General features: G+C 41.4%; 1 protein-coding gene across 3 annotated transcripts in view; it reads right to left on the bottom strand.

Moving 5' to 3' along the window:
- Nucleotides 1-18,042, bottom strand: part of lrp2a (low density lipoprotein receptor-related protein 2a) — a 55,039-nt gene that overhangs the window by 33,680 nt on the left and 3,317 nt on the right. For all 3 annotated transcript variants that reach the window (XM_086091871.1, XM_086091869.1, XM_086091870.1), the window contains exons 2-29: nt 15,642-15,749; nt 15,287-15,409; nt 14,588-14,704; nt 14,113-14,223; nt 13,916-14,029; nt 13,312-13,428; nt 12,329-12,472; nt 11,626-11,745; nt 11,409-11,537; nt 10,809-10,978; nt 9,004-9,227; nt 8,453-8,659; nt 7,950-8,152; nt 7,720-7,860; nt 7,421-7,624; nt 6,977-7,169; nt 6,412-6,537; nt 6,190-6,320; nt 5,296-5,433; nt 4,481-4,762; nt 4,159-4,398; nt 3,960-4,079; nt 3,584-3,700; nt 2,107-2,487; nt 1,937-1,951; nt 926-1,174; nt 320-531; nt 56-240 (exon numbers count right to left, since the gene is read on the bottom strand). In XM_086091871.1, the coding sequence (XP_085947997.1) occupies nt 56-240; nt 320-531; nt 926-1,174; nt 1,937-1,951; nt 2,107-2,487; nt 3,584-3,700; nt 3,960-4,079; nt 4,159-4,398; nt 4,481-4,762; nt 5,296-5,433; nt 6,190-6,320; nt 6,412-6,537; nt 6,977-7,169; nt 7,421-7,624; nt 7,720-7,860; nt 7,950-8,152; nt 8,453-8,659; nt 9,004-9,227; nt 10,809-10,978; nt 11,409-11,537; nt 11,626-11,745; nt 12,329-12,472; nt 13,312-13,428; nt 13,916-14,029; nt 14,113-14,223; nt 14,588-14,704; nt 15,287-15,409; nt 15,642-15,749 (4,621 nt within the window). The remainder of the gene's footprint in view (nt 1-55; nt 241-319; nt 532-925; nt 1,175-1,936; nt 1,952-2,106; nt 2,488-3,583; nt 3,701-3,959; nt 4,080-4,158; nt 4,399-4,480; nt 4,763-5,295; nt 5,434-6,189; nt 6,321-6,411; nt 6,538-6,976; nt 7,170-7,420; nt 7,625-7,719; nt 7,861-7,949; nt 8,153-8,452; nt 8,660-9,003; nt 9,228-10,808; nt 10,979-11,408; nt 11,538-11,625; nt 11,746-12,328; nt 12,473-13,311; nt 13,429-13,915; nt 14,030-14,112; nt 14,224-14,587; nt 14,705-15,286; nt 15,410-15,641; nt 15,750-18,042) is intronic.

Here is an 18,042-nt window from a genome sequence, read left to right as displayed (position 1 = left end):
CTTTTAAAACCAACTTTTTGGATAATAGCTCACTTGCATTGGTTTTTGCTCTGACCTGTCTCTTGGGTCCAGCACCAGGCCTCTGGGGTTGGTGATGTTCTGGCTCACCAACACGGTCCGGTGACTACCATCTAGTCTAGAAACCTCAATTGTCTCCAGAACGTAGTCACTCCAATAGAGGTTCCTGCCCACCCAATCCACAGCAAGGCTCTCTGTCACAGTCACCCCACTGTCAAATATCTGTCGACACACGTCTTTAATTTAAGCCAATGTGTTTAAAAGCACAGGGACGAGTGATCAACAGAGGATCAAAACTCACCACAGTCCGATCACTGCCATTTTTATGAGCGCTCCAGATCCTGTCCTGGCTTGTGTCGGACCAGTACACTCGGTCAGTGACCGAGTCAAAGTCAAGGGCCACGATGTTGCGCCCATCCCGGATTAGCGAGTGCACCACGTTGGGCTGAGTGGTGATGTCATCTTGCACGATGTGATTCCGACTGGCTACCAGCAAGAAGGCTTGACGGGAATCTGTTAACGGACATCATATACTTTCTCATGTCTATTCTCATGCTAATAGGAGCGCTTGTTAGCTTGCGCATGACCACTCAACCCTACAACAGGGCTGGTAAATAGACCCTTCTCAAATGTCCACCCTTGGTGAATGCACTTTTGTACAAATAATGAAAGCTATTGTGTTACAATTCCTTTCAGCGGGTTATCTATGCGCAAGAGGCACGCTCCCCATAAACAGCCCTTTGTTGATGATAATGTCATAATTACACCAGTGATGAACACTGACTGACATATATGTTAATTATCTCATCTAAAGGAATCTGAGCAGCAAGGGCAGACAAGAGAGAAGAAATTGGCAAAGCACCCCTTGTATCATGGCTAATTCCTGCAAAAATAGCGGAATCATCACCTGAGGCCTTGCAGGTCTGTCGGTCCTCTTCGAGAGCGTAACCATCATGGCAGTGGCAGCGGAAAGAGCCTCTTTCGTTAAAGCAATGCTGGCTACATAGTCCAGGAGGGTGACATTCGTCGATATCCTGACAGGTTTTGGAGTCATTACTCAGTTGGTAGCCCACAGGGCAAGTACACTGGGCCCCGAATGGCCCTTGGATGCAGCCATGGGTGCATCCAGCATTGTTGTCAGAGCAGCTCTCCTGATCTAAGTTGGATGAATAAAACAAAACAAAATCTGAACAAGCATGGATATAAATCCGTGTAGTGTACATGCATTCCTATAAAATATCATGCATTGAATTGTGTTCTATTTACACAAACAAAGCCACAGGCACACAACTTTATAATAATACCGAGTCAAGAAAAAGTCATCTACTGGATTTGACCATGCAAACAGGTCAAATCATTCTGGAGGATCCTTTTGGCAGTTATATTTCAGACAATGACAAGTTATTTAGCCCCAACTGATGCGGGTTTGTAAAATGGAATCCTATCGACTATAAAAGTATTTCATTGGTCTGTATCAAGCAAAGAACATTTGAATGATATTGATAGGTGGTTATCCAGAGCAAAAATCGATTTTGATTTGGCTAGCAGTACTTACAAAAAGCTAAGGTCAACCCACTACCTGAAAATATCATTTGAACATTATTTGGTATTAATGAATTTATTATTTTCCGAGGACACTGGAATTAGGAAGTTTTCTTTCATTTAACTCAAAAAAGACAAATTTATGAAACATATGACGAATGAGAATATTGATCATAATCTACGGTTAGTACGTACCAAAACTAATAAACATCTGATGGAGTGTGGTGAAATCGAAACAATGCATCAGGGAATGTGTGCCAGAATGATAATAAAAAGCTGTTAAAATGATTTTGTTAAAGTGTGTGACTTTTTCTGGACTGGGCATTGTTATTAATGAATCAGCATTTCTACTAAATGATTGAGTTTTTGTTCATACCTGGCAAAGGCTCGTCTGAAAGTTGTGAGAAAAGCAAGAAAGGAAAATCACAAATCATTTTCAGGTTAACGCAAGTCAAATCACACGCATGCATGATTTGAACAGACAGACAAATAACACTGTATTTTTTATGAAATGATACCTTTGCAAAGTTTTTTAAGGTGACTTACTGCAGAGTGGAGATTCGTCTGCACCATTTGGGCAATCAGGAGAGTTGTCACACACTGCGGTGATGTTGATGCACATACTGTAGCCGGGGCACTGCCACTGCCAGCTCGGGCATCGGAAAGGCGGCGTGGGACAGTCCCGCTCGTCGCTCAGGTCTCTGCAGTCGTTGTCGCCGTCGCACAGCCAGCTGCGCAGTACGCAGTTGCCATTGTCGCAGCGGAAAAGCGAGGAAGGGCAGGTGCGGGGCGGGCAGGCGTGGTGCTCGTCGCTGCCGTCCTCGCAGTCCGAGTGACCGTCGCACTCCCAGGTGGACGGGACGCAGCTGCCGTCTGACTGACACTGGAACTCGCTCTCGTGATGGCACATCCCTGGAGGCCTCGTCGCTGCAAACATGGAATATACTGTATTATACATCATTCTGAAATATTTTGGAAACTGGCTACAAATTGAAATAGCATATGGGCTAATTTAATGAAGTAAAATGAACATACAATAAAGCGGATGAAAGAATATTCATTGGCTGTTGATGAAAAATCTGGTTTGATTATTAGGTAGGAAAATACCTGCTTTTATGTCAGGCTGCTAATTTAATGGCAAATATGGGAAATCAATTTGAAAATCTTACTCATGTTACAGTTGGGTCAAAAATAACCCAATTATGGATTACAAAAAAATGGACCGATCCACTTTAAGAGTCAATTTGACCACATTTTTGGGGCAGTTTTTTACAAAATGACCCAATTTTGGGGTCAAATTAACCCAAGTAGAGGATCTGACCCAACAATCTGGGCTGTTTTATACAAGATGATGATGATGATGATTATTATAATAATAATTATTTTTATTGTTATTACAAATCAAACCATTAATTTTAGTCCAATAGACCCAAGTAGATGATCTGACCTAACTTTCTCGGTTGCTTTATACAAATTGACCTAATTTTTTACCCAAACTTGGGCCAAATTAACCCAAATATAGGATCTGACCCAGCTTTCTGAGTTGTTTTATACGAAATTTATTTTCTTTTGCAAAACAACCGGTAGATGATCTAACAAACTTTTCTGGGTTGTTCTATACAAAATTATTATTATTATTATTATTATTATTATCTTCTTCTTTTTTCTTTTTGTGTGTGCAAAACAACCCAGAAAGTTGGGTCAAATTAACCCAAGTAGAGGTTCTGACCCACCTGTATGTTTCATAAACAAAAAAACTAGTTTAGTTTTTTGGTGCAAAACAACCAAGAAAGTTGGGTCAAATTGACCCAATTTGCCCATTTTTGGCCCATAGTTGGGTTATTTTTGACCCAACTGTTTTTAGAGTGTAGTGCCTCACAAACCATGAACTCCACTGCACATCACTGGTTTATTATTGTGCTTTTTGTTTGAATTTCAATTCAACTCTTTATTGGCCCTCATTAGATTGCCTATCTAATAGTGTCAAGTGGGCAGAACAAAACGTTTCATTTCATGTACTTACGACAGCCGTGCTCATCTGAGCGATCCGTGCAGTCAAAGACACCATCACATCGGTAGAAGGAGTTGACACACTGGTGACCACGGGAGCACTTGAACTCGTTCGCAGTGCAGTTGAAGACTGCAGAATCCAGTTAAGCATAGCAAAGCTGAAAGTCTGACGTTTGTTATTTACATATGCTGACCTATATTGTTGTGCAATAGCGGAAATGAGCTCAACAAACAAAGCGAGTGCTTGTTTCGTTTTGCGGGGGCTAGAAGTGAAGTAGTAAAAATGTGTGTGGAAATGAACATGTGCATATAAACACTGAGTCTTAGCAATATAATAAATATCCAGTCTAATGCAAACAGTGTTTCCTCTAAGACTGACAGCTACTCACTGCATCCTTGCTCATCAGCCCCATCCACACAATCACGATCGCCATCACAGACATAGCTGGGGGCTATACAGCGATGATCTGGACACTGAAACTGGTCTGGATGGCATGTGCTACTCTGATCTGTGGACAAATGTTGACCTGAATGTGAATCTCAGACCAAAATTCCAATAGTTACCAGAGTGAAAAATGAACAACTCACGGCAGTCCGCTTCATCGGAACTGTCACCGCAGTCGTTGTCAGTGTCACAGCGCCAGGTAAGCGGGATGCAGCGTTGGTTGGCGCAGACAAACTGATTGGCCGGACAGGTTCCGGGCACGTGTGTCGGGCAGTCGGACTCGTCGCTGTCATCCAGACAGTCGTTGTGGCCATCGCAACGCCACGTGGCCGGCACGCATCGCCGATTAGCGCAGGTGAATGCAGAAGGGGAGCAAGTGGTGTCTAGAAATAAATAAAAAATCATTATATGGAAGTGAAAGTATCAACATGAAAAACAGTTTTGGCACTAAAGGGAAAACATTACTGTTGATGCCACAGTTGACTTCATCGCTGTTGTCATGGCAGTCGTCAACACCGTCGCATTGGTAGTTGTTTGGGACACATTTGCCGTTGCCACAGGAGAAGGAGTTGGCGCCGCACTGCAATGTTGGGGGCTCGCTGGAAGGGTCTTCCACACACGTCTGCTGGTTAGGGGACAACTTCATGCCGTACGGGCACCCACACACTCGGTGGGAGTCGGGGGCTGGGAAGCAAAAGTGGCTACAGTCCCCGTTTGGATTTGTCGAACGGTTGCACGGGTTGGAACCTGCGATGGGGTGTAGTCAAGTCAGGAACATGATATTGAAGAGGAAGTCAACCTTAAACATGTTATACTGTATGTGACCTCTCTAAACATGACATTCTGATTAATATTACATTTGTGGAATATGAGTTATGAAGCAAAATCCAGCCATTTTTATCCATCTCAGGTGGCGGCCATTTTGCCACTTGCTGTCGCTTGAAGATGACATCACAGTTGCTCAGGGCTCAGGCAACGACCAATCACAGCTCACCTGTTTTCTGAAGCTCAGCAGTGATTGGTCGTTGCTTGAGACCTGAGCAACTGCGATGTCATCTTCAGTTGACAATAAGTGGCAAAATAGATGCCTTCTGATATTGATAAAAAACTGCTGGAATTTGCTGCTTAACCCCTATTCCACTAATGCAATATTAACCAGAATACCATATTTAGACTAGTGGGGCTGCATAGAACATATTATTGTCAAGAATTGTTTTTTGGTTGACTTCCCCTTCAAGATGTGGAACCAATATGACTGAGCTGTCAAGAAATACACTGACCGATTTGAGAGTTGGAGTTGAACGATTTGACATGCATGATGTGGCTGATCCCCCGTCGGATAACAACCATCTCCCCACCGTCGGTCTTGCGGACGCGGACAATTCCACCCAGGCGCCAGTCGGTAAAATATGCATAACCTGGAAAAGGAGCAATACAGCATTTATCACTTGATTCATCTATATGTATACCGTGGCGCTTGAGCATGCTCAACTCAAATCATCTTTTCCCATTGAAATGAATAGAAATACCATTAATCAGTTTCAGCCGCCGTACTTTCTCTGGTGTGTGCAACTTTAGCTGTATAATACAGTTATTTGGACAAAAACTAAGAAAACTTTCACAACTACGTGACTCAGTAAGCTGCAGTAATAGTAGTTTTTTTCATAGAAGATAAAGATAAATACCTGTGAGTGTTATTACACCATCACATAGATGCTATTTGTTAGCCCTTCTGTGTCATGTTACATTGTGTGTTAGCATTGAGCTAACTGACATTCTTTTCAAACTACTGTAACAAATTGTATGTTCAGGAACGTAAGGAAGTAAATAACTATAGCGTCATCAATAAAGTAAAATAAAAAATAAATAAAGTGTTTTATTTACTATTTTTATTTTTAAATACTAATATATATATATATATATATATATATATAATAGTATTTAAAAATAAAAATAAAGTTAATAAATACAAATATATAGATTAAAACAAAATAAAAATAAAATAATACAATAAAATACAATTTCAGCTAAAACAATGTAACAAAGTAGCGAATTAAGTTACCATTACTAAAACATAAACATTATTCAACAATTACCACTGCTGTCCATTTATGTCAACTGTCACATGAACTATTATACTTGTTGAACTTTAAATGTATACCAGGGCTAATTACCTTCAAAGATTGTGAGGCCAAAAGGATGGGACATCTGAGTAATGCGGTCCAAAGAAAGCCTGTTATGTCCATCAAAATTGCTGTGCTCAATTTTGTCAAAGAAGGCATCTACCCAATACAAACGCATTGCGCTGTGTGGAGAGGAAATATTAGGCATGAGTGAAAAATAAATTCAGCTTTCAGTCAATTAGATTTTGCTGGCCGGGCCGTTGCAGGGCTCACCTCCAGTCAATAGCGAGACCATTAGGCCAGCCAAGAGTGGTGTTTACAATAGACAGGGCATGTGACCCATCGCCCCAAGCTCTCATAATCTTTGCTGGCCGGTACCAGTCGGTCCAAAAAATATATCTGAGAAAGAAACATAAACAAGTAGAATGGATGTAATAAGGTATTTGACCTGGTTTGCAACAACAGTAAAATGAATTGCAATTCCACTTTTATTTTTTATTATAATAGTGCGTAAGCCCAATGCCTGGTATTACCATTACAATACCGCCCTTCATGCTACGCTAATCTCTTCATGTGGATGCAGAGGCCTTATGACTTTGAGGCTATTGGAAATAACAGCTTGTGCTGAATAAGCATTTCTCCATGGATTTATTTGAGGGCATTTTGTGAATAGGTAAGCGTCGCTTGGTGAGTGAACAGACATGGATGTGCTTCATACTCGAGTCTACCACCAACCATTCATCTATTCACTTTCTATATTGCTATAATGATTTTCTATATATGCATTGCACATACTGTAGAAGCAAATAATCAATTCATGGGCATGTGATTGATTTACCCAACAAGAGGATGGACCACGATGGCCCTTGGATTGTTCAGGTTCTGTATGATAGCCCGCCTGGATTTATCGGTGACCTTCATGACAGATATGCTCCGGTATCGCGGGTCCGTCCAGTAGAGATTTTTAGAAATCCAGTCGTAAGCCAGGTCCTCCACGCTGTCCACTCTGTTGGCCGCCAGCACCTCCCTGCCTGTGCGGATCAAAGTAGTTCGATGAGTCTTTAACACAGAGATGAAAGCTGAGCCACATTTGAATAAATATGCTGTCAGTTTGCATTTTCTTCAAATGGACCGAGAGGGAAAAACGAGAGCTGCTCCAAAAACAACACGTTTAATCGGGGCAGTGGAGCATCTTTTTTTTTGGGGGGGTGGATTTGCTTGTTTATACACTTACGTCTCTAGTTACAATTTCAGCTGAGCTACACAACATGCAAATGCTCACCTGTCCCATCCACTTTCTGTTTATAGATGATATCTTTGGCCGTGTCTGAGAAGAAGATAGCATCATCCTCAGCACTAAAGTCCACCCCAACAAAGTAGGATGGTAATCCAGTGATGGGAAGGATGATGTCTTCCTGAGAGGAGAGGTTGAATGGTATCCCTCGCACGGCCAGCTGACTGGTGAAGAGCAGAAACTGCCTCACAGCTGGAGACACAAAATCAGAAAGCAGGCCATATTGGAGGATTATTGTGGTCATTGCAGTTTGTATAAATCATTAGATGGGACATGTTTTCTCTTACCAAGACATCTCTTTCCATCTGAGTTTAAGTCATAGCCTATGCGACACTTACAACGGTAGCCTAACCCTCCATTGTCACTCCTGTGACTCAAAACGCAGATCTGGTCACACCCGCCCCTGTTTATACTGCAAGGATTCGCCACTATAGATAAAACAGCAAAAATTCACTTTAGAACACTTGAATGAGTGAAAAATCCATCAATACGTACACTAACCACTTTACAGGCTTACCGTTTGGCTGTTTGAGATGATGTATCACTGCTACCCCATGTGGGGTCTGCGATGTAGCATAGATCACCTGAGGGCTTGCATCTGTGAACTTGTTGGCTTTCATGACCGCCATTTTTGTCCAGTCGGTGAAATACACATTGTGCTCAAATAGGCTGATCCCAAATGGATGCGGTACCACAGCACCTCCATGAGCAACAGTTTTTCTATTCAAAATATAGTATATATTGATTTATCAGAAGGTGACAAAGAAACATCTTGATATAACTTGTTTTCTTTAAGAATTTAACATCACTTAATAACTATATCAACAAATAATAGGCATTTGTAAAATGTATAAAATATATATATATATTAATATAATATGTTATAATAATAACATATTAAATATATTTTATAATAATATAAAATATATTTTTTTAATTCTAAATAAATATGAAATAAAAACATTGAATGTATGTTCTTATGAATATCTAAAGAATTTCATGGGCAACTGTCATACTTACCTATGAAGACCATCATAGGTTGCCGTTTCTATGTAATCAAAGCGACTGTCAACCCAGTAAATTCGCTTGGCCTCGATGTCTAGCGTGATGCCAGCTGGCCAGCCCAGTTTACTTCTGATGATGCCATAACGGTTGGTTCCATCCATGTAGGCTCGTTCAAGGCCAGGTTGTCCGTTGAGGGCCTCCCAATCTGAAAAGAACATATAGCTGTGGAGGGGACATTTGAATTAGTACTCCTATAGCAAATGAAAGCATGTATTAGAATTGAATGGAAAACGTTTTTAAAGTGAAACAGGGAAGTCTCAAAGGCAATTTATGGTCATACTGACTCAATTCAAAATGAGCAAAATATCAGTAGCCACCTGGCTCTACCCTCCCTTGAATTGGATTACAATTAGGGTCATCACTTACATTAGGTTTTGCTAATCCACCACAGGCAACCTGCTAATCTCAGTCAGACGCAAGCACACACATTATTCTGTGCCAGTGGAGCACAAAATAGTATGTGGGCTAGGGAGGACAGCTGTATGTGAATGGGGAGATGTGCTTACCCGACAGTGGGGTCCACCGCCAGTCCTCTAGGGTTACCCAGGTTTTCGGTGATGAGCGTGACCCGGTTACTTCCATCCAGGTCCACCATGTCGATCCTGTTGACACTGGCCTCCACTACATACAGTTTATTGTTCACCCAATCCACCGCCAGGTTCTCGGGGTAGTCAACTGATACATTTAAAACCACCTGCATATTGGACCCGTCCATGCCCACAGAAAACACCTGTACACAAAAGACGGCATTGTCGGTGGGAAAGTAGCTCCTTGGTGCTCGCTGTTTTCATAAAGGAAGATGTGATATTATTTCCTGATAAATGTAATAACGACAGAAAACAACAGTCAACAGTACCGCCACATAGATGCTAATTGTTAGCGAGTGAAGCTGTATGTTAGCATTAAGGTAGCTTTAACTGCCAAATTGACCCTTGTCATGAAGTGTCGGTGGGAATGTAGCTCCGAGGTGCCCACTATTTTCATAAAGGAAGATGTGATACTGTTACCTGATAAATGTGAAAAAAAACAGGAAACAACAGTCAACAGTACCACCACAATGATGCTAATTGTTAGCAAGTGTGGCTGTATGTTAGCATTAAGGTAGCAGAGGCTATTTGGTTGTTTTAAATTCACAACATGTAAATCTCTTTGTTTTACATTTAGTGTGAAATTAACCCTAACCAGCATTGAGCAATAAATATATGAATGCCTCTTTTTTAAAGAATATTTACAAACTATGGGCTATCTGCCGAATTGACGCTTGTCATGAAGTGTGCTGAATCACCAGCCAGCCTGTTTGAATGAGAAACTGTAGATGTGGTCATCTAACCTCTTTGGTTGCATTCACATGCCCTGCGTGCACTCTGGCTACTTTAATCATGGAGCTACAGATGCGTTTAATTACAGAGGCATTTAATTTACAAAGATGCCTTTTAAAAGATGTACCCTGACCCTTCAACCTGGCAGCTGCCCTTCATTTTTTTTTTTTTTTAGCAAAGAAGAATGCGTTTGGAGGGACGGTGCCACTGAAAACAAATACAGCATAATTACTCAAGCGAGCTTGTATTACAAAATTGCGCCCTGGTATGTGGCCATCATACCTGCTTATCAGATAGGGCTAAAGATAATACACGTGGATTTGTTTTCACATCTTACAGAGCTTCCCCTTCATGATGACCCCACTGCACAGGAGCCATCAGCCGTCGCTTAATTACTGTATCAACCTTGCAGATATTTCAAGTGATAACTTCTACGCAACATGACTACTACTTCATCAACAGGCAGTGATGCATGACTCAAAAAGTCTGTGCTATGGTGATTCTTTATCCTGGCTCAACAAAGAAACAATGGAATCTTAATCCACAAAGTGCAGAATTTAGCATACAATTATGGTGTCAATGGTATGTAAGTGAGAGTGAAACCAAGAATGCAAGTTAAGTAGTGCCGAAAGTATGTTCCGAAACATTGTGAAGCACTGTTTACAGGTCAGAGATTGGTAGATAAAAACAAGAGGACCACTTAAGGAACAATAATTTCTTTTTGCTTCTGTTTGATATCAATCAAATCAAGCAAGAATATGGTGAGCTCCAGTCTGTCCGTGTGTGACCAGCAAAATAATGCCCACCCCCCAAAAAAAAAATAAAAAATAAATAAATATATATATATATATATATATATAGAGAGAGAGAGAGAGAGAGAGAGAGAGAGAGAGAGAGAGAGAGAGAGAGAGAGAGAGAGAGAGAGAGAGAGAGAGAGAACTCTCTCAAGTTGGATCTATCAAATCTAAAGGTATCAGTGTAATTTCACTTACCTTATTCTGAATGGTGTCAGTCCAGAAGATCGTATGGAGACCAAAATGAAAGTCCACTCCCGCTGCTATCCCTCTGTTCTGTGACTGTACCAAAATGTGCAGACTGTTGCCATGGATGTCCCCTATTAGTAAGTCTCTGCCATTGGAAAACACCAAGGAAGGGGCTCCGGCTGCAAGAACAGCAAAATAGAACTATTTACAAACAGTAGGAAGCATAAAATAGTTTCTGATTAAATTTTTCGACAGTTAAGCAAATTTTTGGGGGTGTGCACGTGGGCCTCAAGGAGTGGAAATTTTACAGAATGTGGCATGTTATTACAGAAAGGTAAAGTGCTTTTCAGCCACTTTCAATACACACTCCTCTTAGTCAGGCAAAAGCCAAAGAGGTCAGACTCTCAACTCCACAAAGCCAAGAGACTTTACTAAAACAACAATGTGCATGGCACAATGCACCAGGAAGGAGAACATGCGCCCGGCAAAGCAGCCCACGGGGGTCGTCTACAGGGAAGGGGGTTATGCTAATGGGCATTGTTTTGATGGCTCATTCAGAGATGTCAAGAGCTCACTGTGTGTAAGACGGAGAGGAAACGTCGCACTTACACGAGGTGTCAGCTCGACAGTATCTGTGCTGCTCCAGGATGTAGCCCTCCCTGCAGCTGCAGTGATGAGAACCAATGCGGTCCTCGCACAGCTGGTCGCACACTCCCCACATTGAGCAGTCGTCAAAGTCTTGAATGGAAAAAAAAAACCTCACTATATTGAACTCAAAAGTACCTTAGTTGTACTCAGCTGAACTTAATACATGAATAAAATCTACCTATACACGAGCGACTGTCATTGCTGCTGACAGTGTATCCCGAAGGACAGGAACAGGTTCCCCCATCAGGAGAAGGATGACAACGGTGCTCACAACTCAGAGACGAACATCTCCAGACACCTAGCAAATAGAAGGACAATAGTGAGTACACCCTTTGCATTTTGGAAATATATATCTTACTTTGCTACAAGGTAAAACAGTTAGTGTATAGCTTGTAGAACTGCTTAAATTTACTGTCTCCTCCAAACACCTAAAAAAACTGAAATTAATGTCTAAACTGATGGCAACAAAAGTGAGTACACCCCTAAGTGAAAATGTCCAAATTGTATTAGACTCAATTCAGCAACTCAGATGAACTGGTTCAAACATTTGTAAACACACAATTAAAAAGTCACTTTATTAGGTACCAAAACTTGTCAGTATCTACAATGAGAACCAATGTCCAAAGTTATACTGCTAATAAGTGGTATTGTCCTCACTAAAACACACATTTTAACACATTTGTGAGAAATAAGCCTTTCATTTGAAGATGTGTCGCCTTCATGAAAACTGGGAGCAAAATGTTTTATATTTTTCTGGTTGTATTTTACACACACTATAGACTGATTTGTCACCAAATGAAAATGCTGACTCATGTTATTTTGAAATGAGAAGAGCCTGACATGGGCGTGCTTGAAGATAGACGGACTGCAATGGTACTCACTGCAATTGCGTCCAGCGGTTGTGTTGGTTTCGTCCTCTCCTTCAGAGCAGTGAAGCGTCCCGTCACACAGCTGATCCATGGGGATGCACACACCAGTAGACGGGCATGGCCACTCTCCTGGGTAACACTCATGCACTGCATTTTCTATTGAACAAAAATAAATAAAAATGCCATCACTTACTTACAAATAAAACCATCATCTCCACGTGGAGCATTAAATAAATAAATAAAATAATGTGACATTGTTTTTGACAAAGTTGTACCGATGACGTCATTGTCAGTGTAATAAGGACTGTCGCTTTAAATCCCTGCAGGGAACTCTGAGAGGGACACAGGGGGCTTCTGCAACCCATCCTCTAAAAACACACACTCTTCACAGCCATGTGGACAAATTCTAAAGCCCTCTGGTGGGATTGGGGGTGGGAGGGGGTTGGGCAAGGGGGTGGGGGGGATCTGTGCAATGGTGTGCCACAAAGAGCCAGTTGAATGACACTTTGAAGAGCGCAGGAAAAGCAGCTTGGGAATCGCCTCTAACTTTAGATACTGGAAATCCGTTAAAGACAGTGTAAAGTGAATTCAGATATTTATTTAAAAATATTTTACACATGCTTAAAGATAACTGCTAAAAACATGCACAAAGGCTGAGAACTCGGTAATCATTTTGTATCACAAAACTGCTTCTTTTTTTTTACCATTTCAGTTTCCCTGTTATTTATTTATTTATTTTTCTCTCTGTGGTATTCAGATTTAAAAGACATTTATTTTCACTTTACAGGGACTTTAAGTTTACAAATTGCTAAGGTTGTTAGCCCTTTGAGCAGGGCTTTGGTTCTAATAGTCAGGTGGAATGACAGCCATTTTATGGCAAAAAAAATGGAAGACAGGTTTTAAAGGATTCATTTACATTTACTTCAACTCAATATTTTTCTTCCATTCGTGTACGAGTAATCATATCGGCGTATATAACTGGTGTACATCCATACCGCATCCTTTTTCATCTGCATTGTCTTCACAATCGTCTTCTCCATCACAAAGCCACACTTGATGAATACAGCGACCGCTGGGGCACGTGAAGTAATTGCCCCTGCATGGCGGATATGCTGAAGATGAAGGGGACACTTTTAGCAGTCAATAAAGAATAAGAATTCCGAGTGTTGCTGGTGAGAAAGCTAGACATGAGAGGCTCTATTTTCGTAAATGATGTGAATCCTGCGCGGCACGCGGTGTAGCCCTGCAGCTGAGGCAGGTTAAACCTGATGTTGGTAATTTGGCAGACGAGCGCAGTTTGGCAGATCTGAGAAAGGGAAGTCTACAGACTTGTGGGGGTGATTACAGCCGGCAGATGTTGACATAGCGGAGGACAGAAGCAGTTTTTAATATGGGCAAAACATCTACGCCGTGAAGTGGGCATTTACAGACCGTAAGTTTAGATTGACTTTCTGCTATCAAACTCACTAGGTGCATCTTCAACGACATTCTCTCTGCTAAATCAGGATCTGTCAGAATTCGCGCTCCGCTACGATGCGCTGTTTACAAAAATAGAGCCCTAGAAGTTAATTCAACAATAAAGTAGAAGGGCCGCCCTACTGCAATTCAGTTCGTCACTTCGATCCCCACAGTCGTCGTCATGGTCACAGATATAACGTTGGGGAACGCACATCCCATTATGACATGGGTACAGGCCTGTACTGCAGTGCTGTGCTAAAGAAAAAGTTCAACACACCTCATCATATTTTTTCGTGGGGTTGCCGCCAAGGCCATATCAAGGTCTAAAATGGACTTACTGCAATTTGCTTCATCAGAGCCATCTCGACAGTCAAGTATGTGGTCACATCTCTGGGTCCGGTTGTAGCAGGCACCATTAGCACATCTAAGATCTGTGCACTCTGGGTAATCTGAAATATTAGATCATCCTCTGAGCAACGTAATGCACAGTCAGTGAAAAGCATGGCGCATGGGACGAATAAGCAGGGGCAATTAAACGCTGCCACCGTAGCGACAGCATTTGCAGCCACATTCTTGCAATTGTTGGATTCCCATAGCATACAGTGCTTTGAGCGCACCCGGGACAATAGCGGCATAGCAGTTGAACTTCATCTTGACTAATCCACCGAGGAATCCGCAATCAAACTCTGACAACAAGAAGCATATTGTGGCCCCTTGTGTCTGTCAGCGAGCCTCTTAATCTGAACAAATGGAATCAAATGCCAGAGGAGGACGGTGATAAAATATGGGGAAACCACCTTGGAGGAGACTTACTGCAGTTTCTCTCATCGGAGCCGTCGGTGCAGTCAGACAGATGGTCGCATCGGTACTCAGCCGGGACGCACGCGCCGTTGCTGCAGCTGAACTGCCCGCTGGTGCATGTTCTGCCAGCTGAGGATGGATTGGAAACTTTTAGCAGCTAGTAAAAAGTTGAAGTCGATACCACCATGTCACCTTAGACACTTTTTAATATCACCCAAAAGAGTAGAGATTTTCCATTGAACTTTCACATTTGTTGGATAAAGTAGTTGGTCAATTCACCTACATACATTTACGTGCAAACAGTATATGAGATGTCCGACAAGGTGGACAATGACAGGGTGGACATTTTTGGCTAATGTTAGCATTTATTGAGCACAGATTGGACCTTCAACTAAAATTGATAGGGCGAATAGTTTACGATATTTCAGGATTTTGGGGTGCACCGCCAGCAGCACATCTTCACATTTGGAACCAAAACAACAACACTTTGAACATCCCTGGTCAGATATGATGATCATGTGAAACGTAAGCAGATGTTGGTGCCCTTGTTTAGCTACATAAGGTGCGCAGCTGTACCTCATTTTATGGTTATAGAGTGTGTAAAGAGTGACAAAGCAATGTATCAAATTAAGGTGATTTACAAAACGCAAACTAGTGCCTGTGGCGAAATCAAAGCTAATGAGAGGGTCAGTCGGAAGACAGATAACTTACGACAGTTTTGCCTCTCGTCTGAGCCGTCTTCGCAGTCCTCTTCATCATCGCACACCCACACATCTGGGATACACTCGCCGTCACTCAAACACTGGAAGTGACTGTCATCGCATGTTATCTGAGCTGTAAGGCAGAGAGGCACACCGACTCTTTTTCTGCACAATGCTTATATACAGTATTTTTTAAAAGCTGATCAGTACTTGCTTATATGTATAATAATAAAGTAAAAAAAATACATGCAAAAATTCGAAATGGCCAAGATATCAGTTCTTATACAGCAAAGCAGCAATTAAACCTTCCTGGATAAAGCAATGGCCCAATTGTCAGGTTTGTGAGTGGGTTCATATTGACTCACGACATTCTTGTTCATCAGAATCATCTGAGCAGTCTGATGTCCCGTCGCAGTGCCAGTCCCATGGGATGCATCGGCCTGTCCCGCAGCGGAACTGCCCCAGTTCACATCCTATACACACAAACACACACACATAGTACTAGAATATCACTTGGTAGAATGGGGGACACCTTGTATATATAATTTTCTTATTTTAGAGGGGAAGTCAACCTTAAACATTTGACAATAATATGTTCTATGTGATCTTAATATTCTAAACATGACATTTTGATTAATATTACATTTGTGGAATTTGAGTTATGAAGCAAAATCCAGCCATTTTTATCCATCTCAGGGGGCGGCCATTTTGCCATTTGCTTGACTGAAGATGACATCACAGTTGCTCAGGGCTCAGGCAACGACCAATCACAGCTCACCTGTTTTCTGAAGCTGAGCTCTGATTGGTTGTTACCTTAGATCTGAGCAACTGTGATGTCATGTCACGGCAAGTGCCAATATGGCCGCCTTCTGATATTGATAAAAACTGCTGGATTTTTCTGCTTAACTCATATTCCACTAAGGCAATATTAACCAGAATACTGTATTTAGACTAGTGGAGCTGCATAGAGCATATTATTGTCAAGAATAGTTTTTTTTATTTAGACTTCCCCTTAGTAAAAAAAAATTTTTTTTTAATTATAGATTATTTTATCAGACTAAGCTTTATTGTTTAAATTAAGTAATTTGTTGCAGGGTTTGTGATGTCAGTACTACTAATAATGCAGTAACAATGTGGGCAAAATAAAGAGAAAAGTGGCACAGTGATTACACAGGTCAGTTGCTTAAGAGGATCATGTGGAGGGGGGAAAAGCTGTGAAAAGCGACTGGTGGTTCAGCGTTCTTTATAAATATCTAAAAATTATTCGAAAAGGGTTGTCTCTGTCAAAAAGGGAGGCCCAAAGTAAGTATGCATGCTAAGTATTCCATAGGTAATGAAAAAAAAAAATCTTATGAGGAGTGGGATGAAACGTGCTGTTAGCGCCGTTGATGAGTGGTGGAGACAGGCGTGCCATCCACCCCCCCCCTTTCCCAGGATGTTACGCAATCCTCTTCTGCACACATACGAGCCTCCTTTTGATGTTCCCAAATGAGTGGCATTTGCGGAGATAAGGTACCACTCTCTGGCATCTTCCAGGGGGAGGGGGTCGATTCAGGCAGAATAGCTGAGTGTCAGAACACTCCATCACAACTATCCGAACAGGAATGTGCATTTCAATCAATTGACTCCGTTAGCCGGAACTATGCAACATACTGACCATGTCCACGCTGAGATGTCTTAGTGAGGAGAAGTGATAATTGGTGGAGAATGCTTGAAGATGGTCTTTAAAATCCACTACATGGACAAAATTGCAAGAGTTTTGTCTCAAACAATTAAACACTAAAACCCAGTGCACAAAAAAAAGGTCCATTAAGCAGCCTTGGATGAGTTTGATGAAGAAGAAACTGGCAGCCTTGACCTCACATTAGGAATGAACTTGACCCTTCACCTCATGTGCATTTCTTGACTGCATCATTTTGGGTAGTGATGTCAGCTGTCATCAAGTGGTTAATAATGCAGCCTCTGACCGCTTTGGTTCCACTATAACCTTGAGCATTAATATTTCCTACAATTTATGGTAGTGTAAATTCTTGATGGAAATAAAATATTTTTTAAATTAGAGTTCCAATGATGATTTTTTTTTTTGTCGTCGACTACAATGTGATGAAGTCTATTTGAAGTCGATTAATCATTTATTTATTTATTTATTTTTAAGCACAGTACTACGGCCCACCACCTTTTATACAGCACGAACCGGTTTCAGAGAGAGACATATTTCAACAGAGTGGCATAGAAGCAAATTTAATAAAATGATTAAAAAAATATAACTCAACATTATTCTGAATGTAGCTGTTGTAATTGGTGGGAGCCCAGCACATGTTTTTTTTGTCAATGGGCTAGCTAGCTGCTTTTACCGTTTTCTATAGCGTGTTCTAGACATCGTTGCCAGGCCCCCAAAAAATAGACATTCCTCAGTTTCACTGTTTTTCTATTGCACTTACGCTTTTACTGTATTTAAGGGTAGGCAGTAGGCTAGCATAGTTTGCTAGTGACATGTGTTGCCCATATATTCTTAGCCATTATGTTGCTGATCTGAATATTTTATAACTAGCGGTAATTGGAATAGCTAAAGCTAGGGAGGCTAACCGCTATTCTCACTCACAATGATCATATTTTCGTACTCTAAGACATGTGTTGTCTGTCCACTATTAGCCATTCCGCTGATGGTGTGAATATTTTAAGACTAGCGGCAATCGGAATAGCCGCAGCCAGCGAAGCTAACCGCTATTTTAACACACAGTAATCAGATTTTTGTACTCTAGCACT

This window comes from Leptonotus elevatus, chromosome 12 (assembly GCF_054856555.1).
Source record: "Leptonotus elevatus isolate MCC_2025b chromosome 12, RoL_Lele_1.0, whole genome shotgun sequence".
Classification (NCBI taxonomy): domain Eukaryota; kingdom Metazoa; phylum Chordata; class Actinopteri; order Syngnathiformes; family Syngnathidae; genus Leptonotus; species Leptonotus elevatus.
This window is presented reverse-complemented; position numbering and strand designations above follow the sequence as displayed.